At 39.3% G+C, this 22,287-nt stretch overlaps 2 protein-coding genes across 2 annotated transcripts; one reads left to right on the top strand and one right to left on the bottom strand.

Moving 5' to 3' along the window:
- Positions 1-4,905: 4,905 nt before the first annotated feature.
- On the top strand, positions 4,906-12,483 carry gps1 (G protein pathway suppressor 1). Its single transcript, XM_026350013.1, has 14 exons — positions 4,906-5,076; positions 6,527-6,619; positions 6,901-7,082; positions 7,906-8,070; positions 8,262-8,397; positions 8,528-8,605; positions 8,734-8,794; positions 8,880-8,965; positions 9,882-9,976; positions 10,079-10,184; positions 10,334-10,414; positions 10,510-10,647; positions 10,737-10,871; positions 12,077-12,483. Exons 1-14 carry the CDS (start codon positions 5,044-5,046, stop codon positions 12,149-12,151), a joined length of 1,464 nt encoding a protein of 487 aa, XP_026205798.1. The 5' UTR covers positions 4,906-5,043; the 3' UTR covers positions 12,152-12,483.
- A 688-nt stretch (positions 12,484-13,171) lies between these two features.
- Positions 13,172-18,568, bottom strand: LOC113155349 (fructose-bisphosphate aldolase A-like). Its single transcript, XM_026350026.1, has 8 exons — positions 18,444-18,568; positions 16,899-17,015; positions 16,101-16,367; positions 15,771-15,931; positions 15,503-15,586; positions 14,340-14,514; positions 14,054-14,253; positions 13,172-13,679 (listed from the first exon to the last, which is right to left on the bottom strand). The coding sequence occupies exons 2-8, from the start codon at positions 17,008-17,010 to the stop codon at positions 13,584-13,586; spliced, it is 1,095 nt and encodes a 364-aa protein (XP_026205811.1). The 5' UTR covers positions 17,011-17,015; positions 18,444-18,568; the 3' UTR covers positions 13,172-13,583.
- Positions 18,569-22,287: the final 3,719 nt, after the last annotated feature.

Here is a 22,287-nt window from a genome sequence, read left to right as displayed (position 1 = left end):
ACGTGCTAATAATACTTGGAGGTTATATTTAAAGGCATGCGGTAAATTATCTCTGTTAGACAACTGGCAAGAGAGAAACTCCCAAAGCAACAAGACTCAGACAAATTCACATTCTAATTCAATTCACATTCAATTCAAATTAACATTTAAATTCAATTAAATTCAATTAAATTCAAACGCACGAGCCCACCCACACTCTCTGACGCCGCGCGCTCTGCTACACGAGAGTGGTATTTACCGCAGTTCGCGCGCTACGACAGAAGGAGGTTTAGTTATATAGCATATATATATATATATATATATATATATATATATATATATATATATATATATATATATATATATATATATATATATATATATATATAGGCCTATATATATCTTCTTCTACCTGCCTGTGGACACTACACCACTCTTCCTGCTGACGTGTGCATCTATTTGACTAAATGTGATGTTTATTGACTTGGTGGGTTTGAGTTGTGCAGTTGAGTCCAATGTTTGAGCCATAACAATTATTTTTCACATGCTAAATCATTAAATCCCTCATTGAAAACACCTACACATGGTCATCAAAGAGCTGCAGGAAGGTTAGCCGACACAGGAAACCATATCTGTGATGTTGTCACAGTTAAGCTTTAGATACAGCTTAATGTCCAAAAACACATCTGGATCAGACAACTTTAGTTACTGATTAGTTTGCCTGATGGCTTTGTAGCAGCAAGAGCTTTAGTTAGCCAGCCCTGATCATAAGCTTTCTTCTTATATGGTTTATGTGTTGTGGTTATTTCAGTTGCTTTGACAGTGATTGTTGTATGATAATGTTCAGCTGTTGGGTCAGCTCATTCACAAGTAGCTTGTATTGTTTCTATGGTTGTGATAATGTGGTAGTTGTAGCTATTGAAAGAACACTTCCATTATTGTGTTCAAGATCAAATGTCAACAGTACCGGTTTTGCAAAAATCAAGGATAACATTTTTATGTAAAACATCTGAGCACTTGCTATTAGTATTAGTTGGCACACCTCTAGATCACTGTGGGACTAGAATGAATTGATAGCTTATTTGCTATAAATAGCATTAATCATGGAGATTGTGAGCTGTGACGTGCAGCAAAGTATTGTGAAGCGCCTAGTCAGCATCCATAGGATAGGACAGAGAGCGACTGGCAAAGTGTTTCACACAGATCTTTAGCAAGTAGGTTACCAAACTGCAGTGGTCACAGGTGTTTTCTATCAGTATTTCTAAATTAAAATGGTCCAGTCACTTTAAGAATCCCCTAACATTTATATGCACATATATTTTCTTATATAATAAAGAATACAAGGATAATACACAGTACACGTGTAGGTCTAGAGAGATCATTCATACACAGTTACTATGCAATTCAGTCAGGGGTCTACTGAAGTATCTGCTGTTCAGATACTTCAGCAGGGGAATTGGAATTGTAGTTAGATGTCAGCTAGAGATACAGTGTGGATGGACTTTATATTGTGGTGGTAATTTTAATCAGAGTATACCATGAAGTCTAAAAGGAAATTGAAAAGACTGTGGCAACAACTGAGCACTTTTTCACCCTAAGCCTATAGTGCTTGAACAGGCAGTGCAATGAATATGCATGAATATGTGCATTTGCCATAGAACAACAAAATTGGCAGGTCCACATTGCTCCCTGTGCTTTTCACAGATGAGATCAGGTTCACCCTGGGCACATGTGGCACTCATGACAGGGTGGAGAATTTTATGTTGCCTCTTACATTGTTGAGCATGACCAGTTTGATTGTGGGTCGGTGATGGTCTGAGAAAGCATATCAATGGAGGGACTCACAGACCTCTACAGGCAAGACAACGGCACCCTGAGTGCTATTAGGTATCAGGATGAAATTCCTAGACCCAATGTTAGACCCTACGCTGAGTCAGCGAGTCCTGGGTTCCTCCTAGTGCATGACAATGCCAATGTGGTATGCGGGTAGTTGCTGGAGGATACCATTTACTGTCCCCCACAGACTCACCTTAAAACCAACAGAACACCTCTGGGACATTATGTTTTGGTCCTTCTGACGCTGCCAGGTTACAGCTCAGACTGTCTGGGAACTCAGTGATGCTCTGGTCCATATCTGGAAGAAAATACCCTTTAACACCATCCGTAGTGTCATTAGGATCATGCTCAGACGTTGTCAGGCATGCATACAAGCATGTGGGGGTCATACAAAATACTAAGTAACATTTTGGGTCACTGCAATGACATTTTAGCAAAATGGACTGACCATCATTTTACACCATAATTTTTTCACAATTCAGCCCTCAAACGATGTGGCATCCTTTCATTTCTATCACATTACCTAGTCCATATCAGTATAGATATCACAATAATTTTTTCCCATTGTGATCTGATCCTTTTTTTAAAGTAACAGATAGAGAGAGAAGAGGAAATGAGGAAAAGACAGGAGAAGAGAGGAGCTAAACGTATCAAGGGGGGTCCCCCAGCAGTCCAAGTCTACAGCAGCATAACTAAGAGATGGCCACTTGAGCCAGCGCTAACTATGAGCATTATCAAAAAGAAAAGTTTAACTATGTGGTCTTAATATTAATATGATGGAGCTTGATCATTATAAATTCTAGATTTAGATATATGGGGAGCCAATGGAGAGAAGGTAAGAGAAATATGATATCTCTTGCCAATTTCAGTCAGAACTTTGCAGCTGCAGCATTTTGAATTACATTTTATTAGTAAGGCATTAAAGTAGTCCAGTCTAGAGCTGCTAAAATACTGCTATCATAATTGCTTCCTTTAACTTTTCAGACATCACCGGGGTGGGCTGCATGTGAGAACCCAAATGTCCAAGTCAATTATTAGGTTCTGGAGGCAGACACCCTCTCTACATTTAAGACTAGACTTAAAACTTTTAAATTTTTTTTATAAAGCTTAGTAGTTAGTTAGAGATGGATCAGGTGACTCTGAACCATCTCTTAGTTATGCTGATATAGGTTAGTCTGCTGAGGACCTCTACTGATAAACTGAGCTCCTCTCCTATCTCTTTTCTCCTGTATCAATGCAAATGCCACCATTGCATGTCATTAACTTTGTGTCTTCTCTCTCCTGTAGTTGTGCTTCCTCCTCTCTGTCTCCCTCTCTCTGTACTTTTCTGCCTGGAGCTGTATATCTCCAGAATCCAGTTGACCAATGTTTTTGCTGCTTGTTGTTGTTGTCTTTATTGCCTGCTGTTCTTTTCTCTCTTCTCTTTCCACTCACCCCAACCGATCAAGGCAGATGGCCACCCACCATGAGCCTGTTTCTGCTGGAGGTTTCTTCCTCTAAAGGGAGTTTTTCCTCTCTACTGTTGCCTAAAGCTTGCGCAAATGGGATTGTTGGGTTTTCTATATCATTTTTTTTATACAATTATACTCTGTAAGGTCTTAAACCTTACACTGTAAAGTGCCTTGAGATGATTTCTGTTGTGATTTGGCACTATACAAATAAAATTGAATTGAATTAAAATGAAATTGATTGGGCCTGGATATTAAGTGGACTTAATATTCACTTAAAGTCAGTGAAATGTCTGTGTGAACCCATGTGTAAACACAGCAGGTAACTGTCCAGAAAAGTCACAGTGAGTGAATGGGGATTCATTTAGCACAACCACAGAAAGTATAGGAAATATTTACCTTTTTTTCCCCAAGTGAGAATGCATCTCACATAGATAATCTCCTGTTGTGTGTTTCATGTGTGAATGCACAACTCTGCACAATGTCTGTACCTTATACTCCAGATATTGTCAGGAGTACATATGTAAAAATGACTAATGGCTAAATGGCTAATGTTGTTTAGTATTCGCAATTAGGTAACTTGCATGGACAAGTTTTTCAACATCATTTGGATGCTCTTAATTTAAATGATAAGAGGGGGTAGTTCTAGAGATTTCTTTTTTATATGTGGTATAAGAGATATCCTTGTCAAAGATACCTCTGAGATTCCTTACAGTACTACTTGGGAGCCATAGCTTTGTTATCTATTGTGACCATATGATTATAAAGCATCTATCAGAGATCTTTTACACATATGTCAGGCTTGTTTAACTGATATGGTTCATCTGATTTCATAGATAAATATAGATTGTTGTTATCTGCGTAGCAATTAAAACTTAATTTACCAACTGCAATAAAGTGCATGCAAAACCTGGCAATAAATCGTTCACATCACTGTGGAGAACTTTTGCTTGCTTGCAGTTGTTGCTGCCAAGGGTGGCCCAACAAGTTATTATATTTATTAGGCAATTACTTGTTCACATAAGGACAGGCAGGTTTAGAAAATGTTTTCCCCGAACAAATGAAGTCATGATTTGGATACTGCATTTTGTATTCACTTGTAATATTAACATTTATTCCATGATCTAAATCATTTAAGTGTGACAAATTTGCAAAAAATAAAATCTAAATATCTGGAATGTGGCAGATACTTACATTACCTACAGTACTGTAAACCCACCAGGTCATAGTAAAATTTTTTTCTCACTTTCTTACAGATTCTTCACTTGCTTGTTTTACGTGTTTTTCAAATTTTCAAATCAGTTAACACACAGGCAGAGAATGACTGGACAAAATGACACTAATAAAACTTTTAAAACATTAAACAAAAGCACTTTTCCCTCAAACATTCAAATTTGTGATACCAAGTCAGATTTTAATATGAAAAAGCCAAAATTATGATTGTTTTTCTTCCAGTGGTTAAATGTTAAGTAATATATAGTGTGTTCATGTAACTGAATATTTATTTTAAAAAAAGCATTAGTAAATCACAAAACTCGCTGTTTAAAGGCCTTGTTGACTCGCACCTTGATCATGTCCCTGAGTGCACTGTGCAATCCCATCACTGCGCCGACAAATTGAGCCTTCCCGGGAGCCGTAGCGAGGTTCCATTCCTTCCGCCTGCAGTCAGACCCAACCTACTCAGGCTCGGCTGCTGAGCTGCACGCCAAACATCAACAATATCTTTATGCTTTATCTTGCCCTACACGATAACGGCGCCGAAACTTGAAACAACAATAAAATGCCTTTACCTGTGCAAGTGTTTAATTTTCAGGTGAGTATTATCCACAAATGTTTGTCATTTCCAACCGGCAAAGGTCTCTTGTAACCGCCAGTAACAGTGGCGTCACATTAGCTAAGGTTAGCAGTTAGTTAGCAAGATTAAGCTATAGAAATGAAATGGATTGTGTTATAGTTACACCACTCGCTTATGTTACATTAGGCTTATAAATCAGTTACGAAGCATCACTATAATAATTCGGTTTTAAAATTAATTGCTAAAATTGACATTTATCCAATTCATGTAGTGCAGTCTAGTTAACGTACACTAAGGTTCGTGAATGAAAACAAATGAATAAGTTAAGGTTAGCTATTGAACGTGATATCTGAAGTAGATATTGTTTTGCGCAGTGGATTATGACGAGTGACCTCTACTGTTTTTATGTGTTAAATGTGGGACGAGAAACCGTTTGTATTTGATAACTAATGGCGTTATGAAGGCTTACAGCTGCCCCAAGGCCTCCTTTGGATATCAACAATAAAGGTGACGCTAACGGTACTGTTGTAATGGTACGTCACTTAAACAGTGAACACAATGAAACGTTAGTTTGCTTCTTCGGGCAATGTAACAGATTGCAGACGCAAAAAACGAGCGTTTTGCGCCTGTCATTGTAGCTTGAAGCTAATTGACAGTAGCATTGCAAAGCTAACTTCCTGTGATTAACAGTGTGACACACTAACGTTAGCTCTAAATGGCAGCTAACGTGAGGTTAGTGCTGCCAATATGTGTAATTATAGGTTAGCCATTGCAAGACGTTATTTTGGTGGCTTAATGTTTGTATACACCACCTTACCCCGTTCAGCTTATTGACGTATTAAAAAAACAAACCTAGGTCACTAGTGTTAACGTTGGTTGTATCTGCGGCGACGACAACATCGGACGTTTTTCTGTTAACCGTAACTTTACATCGTGATTAGAACAAGTCTGAAGACGTGCTGCCAGTCTAGTTGTCCGCGGCTGAACAGCATTAGCAATAAAAAAAACAACGTTTGAAGCTGTTTTTATTTTTGCAGTTAGGTCGATTCCGTTTTTCAGTATCGGTATAACACAGTTATTTACTTACTGATTGCTGTTGACGTTTAAACCCCTGTGAGCTCTGTGAATTTACCGAGCAGGATGAAGTATGAAGAACAAACCGATAATGTGATGAGTTGTGTGCCATGTTGTTAATAATCTATGGACAGCTCCTGGTCCTGAAAAGTGATTGCCTTTTGGGATAAAGCCAGCATTTCTGCAAAGAACAGAAGTTCAGTCTGGTGAAGTGTAGTCCATTTATGTAATTCAGCTGCAGGTAAAGACTGTAGCACGCTGGTGTGCTGGTTATGGCTGGTTGACAGTCTTAAATGTTCAGTATTTCACATTATATTGTACGCACAATATTGTAGTAATCTTTTCAATGCATACTAAATTGTTGTTTTATGATAAACTCTTGTGTTTCTCTCAGGGGTCAGTGGAGCCCATGCAGATTGATGCAGACCCCCAGGAGGACCCGCAGAATGCTCCAGACACCAACTACACAGTGGAGAACCCAACACTGGTAAGTGCTATCCAGACCAGCTACACTATTTTAATGGTGCTACATGGTGTAACTGCTTGTCCAGTTACAATATTTCTTTTGCTTTTGCTAAGGCATAAAGGTTTGGAGAGTCAAAGTGACCTAACTACAAAACAGGACAACTTAAAGTAGTTTCTATTCCTTGCAGTGATTCTCTGAAATAATGTTTTGATTGGTAGTGAAGTTTTAATTACCTTAATGCTTCAGTGGAGCAGTTGTGACATGACTTTCATGAGATCTTGCTCATGTTTCTCTTTGTTTAGGACCTGGAGCAGTATGCAACCAGCTACAGTGGATTAATGCGCATCGAGAGGCTTCAGTTTATTGCTGAGCATTGTCCTCAGCTCCGCGTGGAGGCCCTGAAGATGGCCCTAACCTTTGTCCAGAGGACCTTCAATGTCGACACTTATGAAGAAATCCACCGTAAACTCACTGAGGCTACAAGGTATTAGCCTAGTTTATTCTTTTTTAAAATAAATCATGTTAGAAAACTTTATGGTGTATTCTTACAAGATAGGTTGTTGTACATGTGCCTACAGTTTTTTAATTGGTTATTAAGTAAATGTAATAACACTATTGCAACATTAATTTAACATCTCACTGTTTATCTGAATTGATGCTAATGCACCAGCTGACTCTGTCTATTGTTTCATTAGCTAGAGCCATCTCTTTTTCACCCTGTGTAGCTACAGTTGTCACAGCAGTACTAGTTAAGTTTGAAAGTATTTGCACAGCTAAGTCACACTAGTTAGACTATTCAGCTTTTCTTCATCTGAGTTATGCACTAACTTTGTCCTTACTAGCTAGACGCCTTATATTTTGCAAATAAATTATTTCAATAGTTGTGTCTCCACAACTGACAGCACTGTTATGTGGTTCTATTCCTGGCTCCTCCTGTCTGTGTGTGATTTTGTGTATGAATGGGTAAATGTGTGGAAAGAGCTATAAGTACTCACATGGGAAAATAAATTGCAGACTGAGTTTTCATGCAACTTGACTATGAAATCAGATTGTACACATTTTAAACTAATAATTCAATGTATATGAAACACTGAAACTATGACGGGTCACCACTGTCTAGATAATTACTGGGGAAGCACTAGTTTTGTGAAAAATAATGGTTTCAAAAGATAAGAAAAGAAAATTAGTGAAGGAAAATAAAGATTTGTGAATTATGTTGGTCATAATGAGGAGCACCACTGTATGCTCACAAAAATATTGTTCTTTATGAAATATTGAATGTCAATTTTTTTTTTTTTTACCTCTAGGGAAGTGCAGGGTGTGCCTGACACAGTGCCAGAAGGTGGGGTTGTTCCTCCTCCCCTGGACTCTGCCTGGGCCGAGTCCACCAGGAAAAAGGCCCTGCTCAAATTGGAGAAACTGGATACTGATCTTAAGAACTACAAGGGAAACTCTATTAAAGAGAGCATCAGGTGTGAAGCCAGTAGTAGTTCCTCCAGAAATATGAAGACCTTTGTCCCGCTCCAGTTCTCATTTATCAAGATCACAAAACTTGAAAACTTAGCATTTACCAGCTAGTCTTCTTTTGAACTTTTGAACTGCCCTTCGTTCTTTATCCTATTTACCTTTTTTACATCCCCTCTTACACTGCTTCCTTTCCCAGGAGAGGCCATGATGACTTGGGGGACCATTATCTGGACTGTGGTGACCTCAGTAATGCCCTCAAGTGCTATTCCCGAGCCAGAGACTACTGCACTAGTGCTAAGCATGTCATTAACATGTGTCTGAATGTGATCAAGGTACAGCAGGATTGCACCACAATATAAGGCATTAAACACTGTAACACCTAGTGGTCAGACTTATGAAGGATTGTTTTACACTGGTGGGATTCCCATGTAATGGGAATGTAATGTTCCTCTGTATCCACAGGTTAGTGTTTACCTCCAGAACTGGTCCCATGTATTGAGCTATGTCAACAAGGCAGAATCCACGCCAGAAATAGCAGAGGTGAGCAGCACTCTTTCAATGCAGTCTACACTGCAATGCACAACCTTTTTCCAAAGTATTCCTATGTTTTCAAAGTTTGAAGATGCATGTCTACTGTTTATGCCACTTCTGATTTCTTTTTGGTTTAGCAAAGAGGAGAGAGAGATGGCCAAAATCAAGCAGTCCTCACGAAATTAAAGTGTGCCGCAGGTAACGCTCAGCTACATTTCCCTATTTCGAGTAATTATTTATTGTTTGTTTTTGGTGCTGATGTTATTGTTTGTTTTGGTTTCAGGCTTGGCAGAGTTGGCCTCCCGAAAATACAAACCTGCTGCCAAGTGCTTCCTGCAGGCTTCTTTTGATCACTGTGACTGTCCAGAGGTGAGACCAACATAGATAAACGCACAGAATGAAGGATGTCAAGGAATGATATAAAGCTGTTGTTAGTAATTTAACAGATCTAGAGAAGTGGGTCTCTAATGGAGATTTCAACATCTATACAAAAATGTGCTGTATTTTAGTCCCCAAAACCAGGTCCCATCTCATCAGAGGATTCATCTGAACAAAATATATATATCCAAACTGACAAAAACGGAAATTTCACAATTAGTAATTGGTAGGTAAAAGTAGTGTTACAAAACATGAATTTTGCTATAAAAAACACCTGTGTGGATGTCATTAGCACCAAAACGCTATGCAATTATGTTTTCAGTGCAAAAGTCCTTATTTAGTGTTTAGTGCTTCTTCAAAGGACAGATTCATTTTCAAGTGACCATTCATGTGGGTAATCAACCTGTCATTGTGTTGAATGGATGAAATTGCCTAGGTCCATATATCAATTTGAATTAATGATTGATAAAAGGTCCCACAATTCCAGTGCTTTCTGACTTAGTCTGAGTCTTTTATAATTTTATCAAACAACCACGAAACGACTGTTTGAAACAGTTACATTCAAACTGTTATTGATTGTAGGTCAATGGGCAGTTTATCCACTTTGAATAAAACATACAATAGGATAAAGTTCACTAAGGGGTAGGGGAGTTTGAAGACTGAAACAACTGTACACATGTACATGTGAGTATTATTGTGAGATAGACCTGATAAAGTGTGAAGCTCTTCTTTAAAAGATAAATAACAGCAATCTGATCACAGAGCTCACAAAAGTGAATGGGTCCACAAGTCTGTTAACAAATGTCATGCTATAAGATGTCTTTGAAAGACACAGGATAATATCCATCCATAAAGCTGTGTAGTGAACCCTATACTGTATAGAACTGATTAATACTTTTCCTTACAGCTTCTATCACCCAGTAATGTAGCGGTGTATGGGGGCCTGTGTGCTTTGGCCACTTTTGACCGGCAGGAGCTTCAACGCAATGTAATTTCAAGCAGGTAATACTGTAGGTGATGGTTTAGTCAAAAACAACTGAAACATATCCCTGTAACAGTTTTTTGAATAGAAATCTGTTTTCATGATATTGGTCCTGTCTTCAGCTCCTTTAAGTTATTTCTAGAGTTGGAACCCCAGATCCGTGACATTATCTTCAAGTTCTACGAGTCCAAGTATGCGTCCTGTCTAAAGCTGCTGGATGAAATGAAGGTTGGGAAAGGAAATCTGTATTCTGAACTCAACTAAACATAGTATACTTATGATACAAGAATTGTTACTTGGTAGTTGAGAATGTACAGAGGCTATGGGAGCATATAACATGGCCATCAATTTTGGGATATTCTTGTGTATTCCTCCAGGATAATCTGCTGTTGGATATGTACCTGGCACCGCATGTTAAGACACTGTACAGCCAGATTAGGAACAGAGCTCTCATTCAGGCAAGACCATGTGTGCACAACCTTTAACATAAAGTCAGTCACATCAACACAGCTTTGAATCAATGTTGTCAGTCAATTGTGTATCTCTTTATCAGTATTTCAGCCCCTACGTGTCAGCAGACATGACTAAGATGGCTCAGGCCTTCAACACCACAGTAGCAGCTCTGGAAGACGAGCTCACCCAGCTCATATTGGAGGGGCTCATCAACGCAAGGATCGACTCCCATAGCAAGGTGAAAACCCACTGTAAGCAAAAGTAGAAATTTGTCATTTAATAAGTCTAATTTCACTCATTACTGACTGGTATTTGACATGTTGCCAGATTCTGTATGCGAGGGATGTGGACCAGAGGAGCACCACGTTTGAGAAATCGCTCCATATGGGCAAAGAGTTTCAGAGGCGAGCCAAAGCCATGATCCTCCGAGCCGCTGTGCTCCGCAACCAGATCCATGTAAAGGTGAGGAAAAATGATAGTGGTTTCTTTACCTCATACGATTAGTTAGTGATAAGTATTAGGATGAGACTGTGAGCCTGATTGTCGACGATGTCTGCAGTCCTGAAAAAAAAAAAAGTTACTTTGTGTATATGAAATGTGATGCAGCATAATAATACATATATAGATAAATTACAGTGTTTAAAATTGTAATAGACCTCACTTACAATTGTAGGAACATTTACACTGGAGGTGAACTCAGTTACAGCAGTGTCCTCAGTGTCTTTCCTATTGTTACTTTGATGTAATAATTGTCTGTGCTGCTTGTTTTTACATCCATCTTCTAATACGAAAAGTGTCTCTGTGCTCACCTTCAGCCTGTTCAACATGTGGTTCCACATATTTCCACATATAGTGGGAAATATTTTAATTAAGCTGTGTGTTTTTGTAGGGGACGTTTAACACAGAACAAAACATCTGCATAGTTGCAATGATTTGAGATTAATAATGAATTATCTGAACTGACTGATTATTCTTGTGATCAAAGTCAGGGGAGTAGAGAGCAGAGTTCTTAGAATATTTTCAGAGAGCCCCGAAGTTAGCCTAAAGAGTCTTAGCTGAAAGTCCTAGCCTAAGATTGATTTAGGAACATTCTCAGAGCAACTCTGAGCTGGGAAAAGACAAACACTTTTATCTCAGTGAGTCTTTAACTCCTTTGCTATGGATAACACATTGTTTTTAACACTGTGAATGGTTGATCAAAAAATATATATTTTAATGACCCGAGTGTAATGGCCGCTTGGAATGTATGTAGGTTCAAGTTGTTTCAGTTAGTGTTGAGACTGTTTTGAATGGTTGATGTCGACTGTGGCGTCACTGATGAGGGTAAGAACAATTTTAGAGTTAAGTTAGCACCATGATGGAGTTTTCTGTAGCATTTAGTGGTCCCCAGTCAGTGTTTATGTTAACATGAACACAGTGATCATAACCTGTCTCCAAGCAGCCTCTGAGCTGGAAAGATAGTCTCTTCACTCAGGGAACCTTGGTTCTAGAGGTAACCGGTGCTTTCTCTGGGGAAATGAGGTGTCTCAAATCTCCTACAGCAATTACTTGATGAAGCTGACTGTAATCTGGTTAATTGAGTGCATGTAAGTGCACTGAATGTTGTGACAAATAGTACAAGTGGGTATACAAGTGTAACAGTCACTCATTGGTGTTGTCCCCCCCAGTCCCCACCCAGAGAGGGCAGCCAGGGTGAACTCACACCAGCCAACAGCCAAACCAGAATGAGCACCAACATGTGAGGAAGACGTCGTGGGTAGTCTGCACGCTGACTCTGCTGACAACAGCTGCAGATTGGAGAGGAAGGCGCACCTACTTGTCAACACCAGTACCAACCCAAAACCCAACCACCCCACCTACTGTTTCTCAGTGATGGGAAAAACAGACTCTGATGTCGTTATCCCTGTCACACGATTTAGGGAATAAAAACTTTTGTTAGGACTGAGCAAGATGAAATGTGCTTTGATGAAAGCTCAGCACTTACTCTATAACTGGTGCACTTTGGCTGTGTTACACAAGGAGGCCTCATTAACAAGGGTTTTAAAATAAATAAATAACACCCAAACGCTCACTATATGCTTGTTTTTTATTGGCTTTGTTTTCAGTTCAACATGTTGTCAAAGGAATATTTGACTATTAGCTGGAGTGTGTAGTAGATTTGGTCACTGCTCTGTGTGGTCACAGGAAATTTAATAGTTTTGATGCCAGGTTTAAATGTGTGCCATCTGGAATGATAAACATCATTAAGATGTACACTGCAATAGAAACTACACCCTAATGTAACGTGAGTGAGGTTTAATTCAAAACTGCTTTAAATGAAATTATAGAGACACACTTCTAAAGTTCACCTTGTTTCACTCTGTTTTTTTATTTTTGCATATCACACTGGATATCAAAGCGGAGCCATCAATTTAAACAGTGACTGTGTACAACTTCACTGATTATGTTGATGATGAAGTAATAAGAGTAATGTTGGCAGGTGTGACTGAACTGTTGGGCCACCTGAGGTTGAGTTCCATGAAACAAAACACACATAATATTCCTGAATGATTTAAATATTATTGAACTGTTTTTTTTTTAGTGCAACAAGAATGCTCAACCTTTAACAGTAACCCCCTTAAGAAGAACAGCAATGGTCCAGGATGGAGCTACATCCTCTTATGACATAGTGTAGGCGTACTTACATACTCTCTGTATGTATATAAATAAAAATATAAAAACATCAATAAATAAACACGAAATGACCAAAACAACAGAGGGCATGATTAGTTATGGAATCTTTTAATATGAACGTCTCGCATGGTTAGCATCCTCTGCAGAGTGTCCCTTTACTAGTTGGTTGTGTTGAAATGAAGGCACATGTACTTTGGAATAATAAGTTACTGTTAGAATTTACAGGTGGAACTATGAAAAGAGGACAACTCTTCAGTTCAATTATTTCTGTCTTACTGTAGGGTTTAAGTGCTTAAACAGAAAATAAAGTGACGACACAATAAGTCAGGGAGTACAGTAACAGCTTTACAAGTACAAAGCCAAACTCAAAGAGATGACAGAGCTGGAGTATTTACTGGGCTTATGGGTACTTTTACAAATCATAATGTTTTTCTATCTCATCACTAATGGTAGGAGGAGTGAAGGAAGGTTCAAAATGCGATGAAAGCAGCCTGGCTGACTTCAGTAAGCATGGTCTGCCACAAACAGAGACTCCTGAGCTGCTGCTCCCTTGTCTCCAGAGGACACGTACTTGCCCAGAGCTGCCTGGCTGTTATTCTATGGAGAAGCACAAAACAAAGATCTGGATTAGTTTCTATATATATATATATATATATATATATATTTTTTTTTTTTTTCATATCAGGTCAGACTGGATGTACTGGGTTTACATGGAGCTGAATCAATTGTTTGGTATAGTACGCAGTGCACTGTTATTTAGAGTACTGTAGATCGTCAGTAAACAGAAGACAAAATCTGAATAGTCGTTAGATATTTTTAATTCTAATTCTAATTCTAATTCTAATTCAATTACTTTTGTTTTATGCTTCAAGGTACTATATTAAAGTCACGGATTAATGCTTTGTGTTATACATTATCCAGGGCTCTGGCTGACTGCTCTCCCTCCCTCCATCTTTTTCCTCCCTCCTTACCAGGGCTCTCTTGATGTACTCCTCCTGGCATGCCTTGCCATTCTCCTTCTTGCCTCCCCAGGCCTTAAGTGCTGACGCTTGCAGGGCCCGGCCATAAGAGAAGGTCAGAGCCCAGGGGCGGTGCAAGTAACATTGGTTGATGGCATTCAGGTTGATGGTGGCCTCTTCCTCACTCTGGCCACCGGACAGAAAGGTCACACCTGTGGGGAGGAAAATCGGGTCGGGTGAAAATCACAAGGGTACTACAGGGATAACTACAGTCAATATATTTCTGTGTGCACCTCACCTGGCACAGATGGGGGCACAGTGCGACGCAGAGCAGTGACTGTTGCCATGGCAATCTCTTGAGGGCTATACTTTTTGGGGCAGGAGTGTCCAGCAGTCACCATGTTGGGTTTGAGTAGGGTGCCCTCCAGATAGACATGGTGGTCAGACAGTGCCTTGTAGACAGCTGCCAACACCTGAGAGAGAGAAACAGATAGGCTGACCAGTTACTAAACAGTGCACGTTCATCTGTCCTGAGCAACGACTCATGGGTTTCTAAACATTGCTCTTTGGTGCGCTTCAATATCAAGTACCAAAAAAGACAGAGGAAATATAGCCATGTAAAGAACATGTACCTTATCTCTATACAACATGACTCACTAAAACTAACAGGAGCATTCAAATACAACTGCTTTACAACAGCTAGGGCCAACTAAAAAGCTAGGGTGAGGATTCAAATCTTTACAACTGTATGATGCATTAATACAAAGGTTTGAGCACATTCCACAGATGATTCACTGTGCTGACTTTGCTGATCTCTTGACCTTTCCTCCAGTGCCAACATCTGTTATTTTAACTAAAATATGACAGCAACTATTGGATGTGTTGTCATGAACCTTGGTCCAGTCATGCCACCCTATGTGGTTTATGACCACGTAGCAGCAGAACTGAAGAAGTTCACATTGACCTCAGCTGCACTTTTAGTTTGGTGCAGTTGCCAAACATCCACAGCAACATCTTAATACCGTTGGTGTGAGCATCTTAGCGTTTAGCTCTAGCACTGCTTTGGCCATAGACTTCTAACCTTGTTTTTTTAGTGACGTGCAGGTCTGTAATGGGTTTACAGCAGAAGAAGCCTAATCTGTGCTGTTTTATGCATTAGTTGAAAATGTGCAGGACCAGCTGGTTAGAAGACGTTCTACCAATGGGAGACATCCACAAACTGTTATACTGCGTAGCTGTAAACAACCTTGTAGGTGTAGTGTTTACTGACTTCGCAATGAATAAATCACTCAGTTTGTGACTGCATGACACTGCTAACTAATTGCAGGTGGTGTAAAAATACAAACATGCCAAGTTGGGGTGATGATGACATATTCTTGCATTAGTAAGAGTGGAAGAAGCATCCCATTCATCATATACCTTTCTCCTCTTCCCCCTGGACCTAATGCCACCATCACTCACCTTCTCTGTCACATACTGGCAGCGCTGCAGGTCATGGTCGCCGTCTGGGAGAATCTCAGGCTCCACAATGGGCACGATGCCGTGCTGAGAAGGGGACAGCAGAGGAGAATGTTAAGTGGTGGATGGAAGAGACCAGAGCAACCAGTGTCATGGCAACACATGACGGCACTTCCTCTCCCCGGGGTTATGACTTTTGTGTGTTAAGTGTTGTGTGTTAAGTAAGCCACAAATTGAAATGCGTGTGTTGTGTAAAGAGTGAGTTTCTAACCATCTGGCAGATACTGGCATAGCGGGCTAGCACATTGGCGTTCTCTGTGATGGCCAGCGGGGATGGGGTGGTGGCGCTGATCTTTAACACACATCGCCACTTAGCAAAGTCAGCACCGTCCTTCTTGTACTGAGCACAGCGCTCGTAGAGCCCATCCAGACCTGACAGACACAGAGTGCAAGTCTGAGAAGGCGCCTCTCAAAAATCAGTGGGCACAATTGTTTTCAGTATCTTTTCAAAATTGAAGACAGCATCAGTTTGGCAACATTTCAATCATCTCTTAGTTTTTTTAATTTTCAGAGGAGAAAAATCAGACGTAGCAACAAAAACCTTGAGTCGTGGTCTCTCCACTGGTGCCGGCAAGGGGAACCACGCCTTTGTCCACCTTGATGCCCACCACTATGTTCTTGTCCTTCACCAGCTGGGGGAAGGGCTTGCCATCATCAGTCTTTTGGTAGAGCGTCTCATGGAAGAAGATGACGCCGCCGATGCAGGGGTTGACCTTTTCGTCAGCAGTAAAGAGGAGCTGGCGGTAAAGCCTCCTGTTCTCCTCTGTGTTCTCAGCATTGATGCTTTGAAAGCGCTTGGCCATGCTGCCTGAAGGTGCCAGGACACAGGGAGATAAACACATTTTTTATTGGCATTTACCAGCCAGGGATGGTCAAACAAAAAAACTGTTGAGTTGCACTGTGGGGAGAGTAGGACACAGAGTCATGGAGCCTAAACCGAAAAGGAATTAAAAGCCCTGATCTGTCCATTTCTGCTGCTTTAAGTTTGACCAGTCCTCTGGTGTTAATGTTGGGGCTGATCAGCACTTCTCTGTACCGGTGTTAGTATGTAGTGTATTAGTGTAATCTACATGTATGTTAGTGGATACAAACATTTAACACAGCATACACTGTATGTGCTTTTATATTTCTAGCAGATTACTCTGAGCAGTGAAAGTCTTCAAGTTGAAATATCTGACCAGCAGATAAATAAAACAGCTGTTTCTAATGTGAACTGAACTGGGATGGGTTATCATGGTTAAAAGGATGAAAGTGAGAGTGATCCTGTGAAATGCCATTCATGCTGCAGCCTTCTCCCTGCGGTTTAACACTGTTTGTTTTGTGCCTGCTTCAGTCGTACCTGTGGATTCATCGGCTGCCAGGATGCCTTTCCCAGGGGCCACAATCCTCTGAGCGATATCACTGAGCTCCTTCTTTTGCTCAGCACTCAGGAAGGGGTGTGCATGGGTCATGTTGGCTGCGGTAGAAACAAAAGTTGAACAGAGAAATGACTGAGCATCATTTATCATCTACTCAACAGTAGATGGACAGTACTGCTCTGTTGATTCATTTATATGGTATATTACTTTATAGTCTTCGGCTTGAAAAAGTGTTTTTTCAACCTCATTACATTATTTTTAATCTTCTGAATGTTAAAAGATACAAAATAAAAACAGAAAATCAGCTTATCTACCCTCACCCCTCAACTGATACAGTACAAATGTACACATTGAAGTAAAATTATTATACAATACTACTTATTATTACAATATAAGAGGCTGTGGTGAATGTAGTCAGTGGTTCCTAACACTTTAACTAATAAATATTTCACATTAAAGCGATTTATTTTGTGACACCTGACACTTAGACTGGGACCACTGGACTAAACATTTTACTACTATCATGTAGTGAAATGTTATATAATAGAATCATTTAATTCACTGGCACGTTTGAATCTATCCGTACTTTCACTTTTAATACTATCACTTATTTTTCCAAACACTAATATTTCCTTAGTTTACTTATAACTGTTACTTAGCTGTGGAATGATGTCAAGGTTTGAAGATGGGGATAATAATGATGACAGAGGTGCTAAGTAACTAAGTACATGCACTCAACTACTAAGTATTGAGTTTACTTTTACAGTTTTGAGGTAATTGTAATTAACTATGTTGTATTTCTATTTTACATTTCTGTACTTTTCCTTCACTACATCTCTGTTACAGCTTTAGTTACTAGTTCCTTTTTACAGTTCAGGTTCTCTGGAGACCCTTAGTTTTAAATCTAATTTCACACACACACACACACACACACACACACACACACACACACACACACACACACACACACACACACACACACACTCACACACTCACTCACTGGTCATATCATCAGTGTTTCCAGCACGTCGCACCTTAGTGACGCATCTGTCTGTAGCAGTTTCACATCGTGGTACGTGACATTTCTACTCTAGTAAAGTATTGCACTTGCTACAATAGTACATTAAAGAACAACTTGACTTTAAAGAGGCTGTTAGATCCGTCTTGTTGCTTTATGAAACGTTACTTCCACTAAATGCTGTGCTAACCCAACAGCAGCCTGCCGCTGCACTTCCGCGTCCTTCAGCCACCTCAATGACTTTGACTGGGAGTTCCCAAATATAAGAAAACCAAACGTCAGGACTAACTAGTTCATTTTAATATTAATGATTATTGAAACTGGGGTTTGAATAAACATCAAAACTAAGAAACGGAAATACTATCATAACATAAATGATTATTACAGATGCAGCTCAACAGGTCAATTAGCGGTGTTTGAAGTGGATATGAACACCGCTGTCATTATTGTGAGCTACTGTTCTTAAATATTTGACAAATTGTCACAGGTTGGAGAGATTCAAACTCACCAAATTGTTGGTACGTGCAGTGACGGGAGACAGATGCAGGAAGCTGCCGCTGAAGTTCACAGAGAGAGATGGAGACGCAGAAGAGGGCGAACAGGACGAGAGCAGGGAAAGCCCAGGAAGCGGGCTGTCCAATCAGAAGGCAGCTTTCAGCAGCAGTGACGCACACCTCGGCCAATAGGAGGACGTTGTGGTGTGGTCGTCGGGCTGTGACTCACCGAAAGATGATGCTGAAACATGCCATTACAGAAAACCCTTATATTTGTCTAACAGGCATTCTAGTATTTTAGAGACTCTTAATCTAGTCTAATGTAGATCCGATCTAGTCTTCTGCAATCGTTTTTCTAGGCCACTCTGCTCTTTAAGCCAAAAGCATTTGCTTGTAGGCATACATGTTCAAACCTGTTATGGTACAGGAAATGTGTTTATATTTTTTGTGAAATGTTTCAGAATGGACAAATCCTTTGTTGTGTTAAATTCTCTGTTTGTCCAGAGGCTTTAACAAATACATCACCTCTTATACAAGTTGCAATGGAGTTGCTGACTGCCTGTAAGGCTTATGTGAGGGCTTAAACAACCCCAAACCCGTGCAGCTCTAGGCCTACGTGAGATTTCTCACATTCACCATGCGTGGATGGCACCTGATGAGTGCGTCACTACCATGAATTCATCCATGATCAGCACACCAAGAAAACCCTACTGCTGAGCCACAAGTCTACAGTCATCAAGTTAAATATCACCAAATGTATTAATATTCCACCCTGGATATACCCTGCTTTTCTCAAGACTGACAGCAAGAACGACCTCCACCAGCAGCCAGAGGACCAGCTTCTTTCCAGAAGCAGTTTCTTTAAACAACTGTTTAAATTGACCCAAACCAAAACCCACTCTTCACTCTGTCCCACCTCCACTGTCATTTCATCAACTGTTACTCTGGTTACTTCCCGTCCAGATTTGCATTAATCGTTGCCAAGATCTTGTGTTGGAGAGTCGGACCACTGTGTAGTCTTCTCCAGTACATCCCAAAGATTCTTAGTGGGGTTCAGTTCTGGACTCACAATTTGAGTCCGATAAATCCTGGTATTGTTATCTTGGAGTGTGCCTGTGCCACCAGGGAAGAACAAATCCCTTGATGGAATAACCTGGTCATTCAGTATTGTGACGAGTTTCAACACAATAACTAATAAACAGCAACTAATAGAACCACAGAACATTTAACATTAACAATTAGAACAGCAGCATTAATTATTAAAGAGCATATTTGACTCTTGTGCTCTTGCCTTTCGGTTGCTACAGTATATTAGGCACTAGACAACGATGGGTGCATCACTTCACCCGCCTCTCTTCTTACCCTGATGCACCAAATCACAACAAAAGTCATCTCAAAGCAATTTACAGTGTAAGGTTTAACTTTACAAAATATAACTGCTCTGAATCAGCTGATCTTATTTCCTCGGGAAGTTGTTCCAGAGTTTGGGGGCTCTAACTGAAAAGGCTCTGTCACCTGTCTGTCATCAATGAAGTATGTCATTATTATTGTTAGCAAAATGAAAAATCATTTTACATGTTTAAGACTGCAAGTGATTTGATTCTGAAATAATAATTGAGGTTAGAGAGAACTGAAGGTTGAACTGGTCAGTTTTAATATCTCTGTGGCCAAATGTTTTTTTCTGGTGATGACTCTGGTCAGAGCCAGTGAAGTGAGAAGGTAACAACTATTTAATTATAGTTATATTACTACTACTACTAGAGGTACAAAGACCTATGGAGAATTAACAACATATAAAATACTCAAAATGAAATAATTAGGAAAATATTTCTTTCTGGTATCATTTACATACAAGTGAAAATCTAAAATTACCACCATACACAACTATGATGGACACTACTCAAGGATACTTGCTCCTTTAAAAATCTCAATGGTTTGGGGTCTCTCAGCACTTAAATCCCTATAAAAGATGGAAGTAGAGTGGTAGGGAGACAGTACAAGTGCAAGGGATGGAGGAATGGAAGAATGTAGAATAAAGGGGAGAGAGAAAAAGAAACAGGGAACAGAGGGAAACAGAAGAGTTGATGAGAATAAAGAATAAAAGAATAAGTACAACTGAAAGTATTTATTTGACCTGTACACATTGATGATGTAGAGTATTGGTCTTTACAACAAAGTTCATATTGTGTATAAATGTTTTTCTACTCAAATCTGATTTGAAAGTTTGGTTTAGCTGAATCCCCTGGCCCCTCCCTAACTGTGATGTAACAGGCAAGACTCAGGTTTATGTTATGTATAATGCAGAACTAACTGGAGTGTCAGTAAATAAATACTGAGTTTGTTTTTAAATTTTTTTTAAATTTTGTATTGTATTATTTCTATCTGTGGTAACATAACTGAAATATAACTAGGTTTTCTGCATAAATTGGTCAGATTCATCAGTTCAGAACTGATTTGTGGGCTAACAATGACCTAGATAACTGAGAATCTTCACAGACAGCTGGCTACCTCTTTCAGATGGATCACCCAAGTTTAATAGTACTTTTAATTCAGGTGCTAATACAGTCAAACCTATGTAACTACTTAAATCCTTACAGTCCACACTGCTCAATTGGCAGGACCAATGCTCACACATGATCATGTAGTTATTGGAAAGTCATGTTATTAAATCAGGCTTTTTGTATGCCATACTGTATTTCACTCCTTTAATTACAGACTACAGAGAGCCGAGGAAGGAAAGAAGTCATAACCCCAACAGGAAAAATATAACTGGTAGTATTTTTATCCCAGAGAAAATAGATTTCTTTTTATGACATTCCTGCTTCATTGGAGAACTAGATGTTTGGTAGTTGATGAGGATTTTTTCCTGTCACCCATGCTTCCTACCCTCTCCACTTTCTACAGTATATGTGAATTTTATTATCCATGTTAGTAAAAGAAAGCTTTTAGACAACTCCATGCAACTTATCTTACCCATGCAACTAATCTTTTGTTGCAGGAACTAGTTAAATATGTAGTGAAAAAGCCTAATCTTACTTTAGACAGAAAAAATAACACATTCTTCATTTTATAAATGTAAAAATGAATAATAATGTAATAAGTAATTAGTTCAGCACACACTTGGTTTCTGCCACAGCCTACTTGTTCTGATGTGCCGGCTTGTGTTGACTAATTTTGACAGGTCCTTGTATTTAGAATCTTGTAATTGTGACCTGTAATTGTGAAACTGCATACTCTTACTTTAGGAGAATTCAAAATGTGATTATAAAATAGCCATAATATTAATACAAGACACTCTCTGAGCACATATTACATATTTTATTTATTCATCATTAAACAGTCTCTTTTGCAATGGTCCTGTAAAGTACACTCCTACACACTAAATCTAAAGCCTCACAGCCAAGTTCATCTTAAAAAGGGTCATACAAAAGGTAAAGAGCTACTATCTTACAGAATGCTGTGTAGTACTGAAATTCATACAAGTGCATGTTTGATGTAACTTTTATGAAGGTAATAATGTTTGTTTACATTAAGTTTACATTACATAATTTGGGGACGCCAGGAACAACATCCTGTTGTATGTTGTTAAAAAATATTATAAAAATTTATCCTTTTACATGTCTGCTTCTACAAGTGACTGTTAAGAAAATGCCCTGTCTTTGTATGATGGTGCACCTAAATTCGTATCTTGGGGAACAAACAATCAAGATGTCACAACTGCCATTTGTTACTTATTTTCTTACAAACAGAAAAACATATCTCTCCCACCCAAAGTCTATAAAAAAACTGTATGTGCTAAAATACTTTGAGTTTGTCTTAGTCTTGTTTGTTGATGGGGTTTATTTAAGAATTTTATTA

The sequence above is a fragment of the Anabas testudineus genome, chromosome 8 (assembly GCF_900324465.2).
Source record: "Anabas testudineus chromosome 8, fAnaTes1.2, whole genome shotgun sequence".
Taxonomy (NCBI): Eukaryota; Metazoa; Chordata; class Actinopteri; order Anabantiformes; family Anabantidae; genus Anabas; species Anabas testudineus.
Note: the sequence above shows the minus strand (reverse complement) of the source record. Positions and strands in the feature narration are given on the sequence as shown.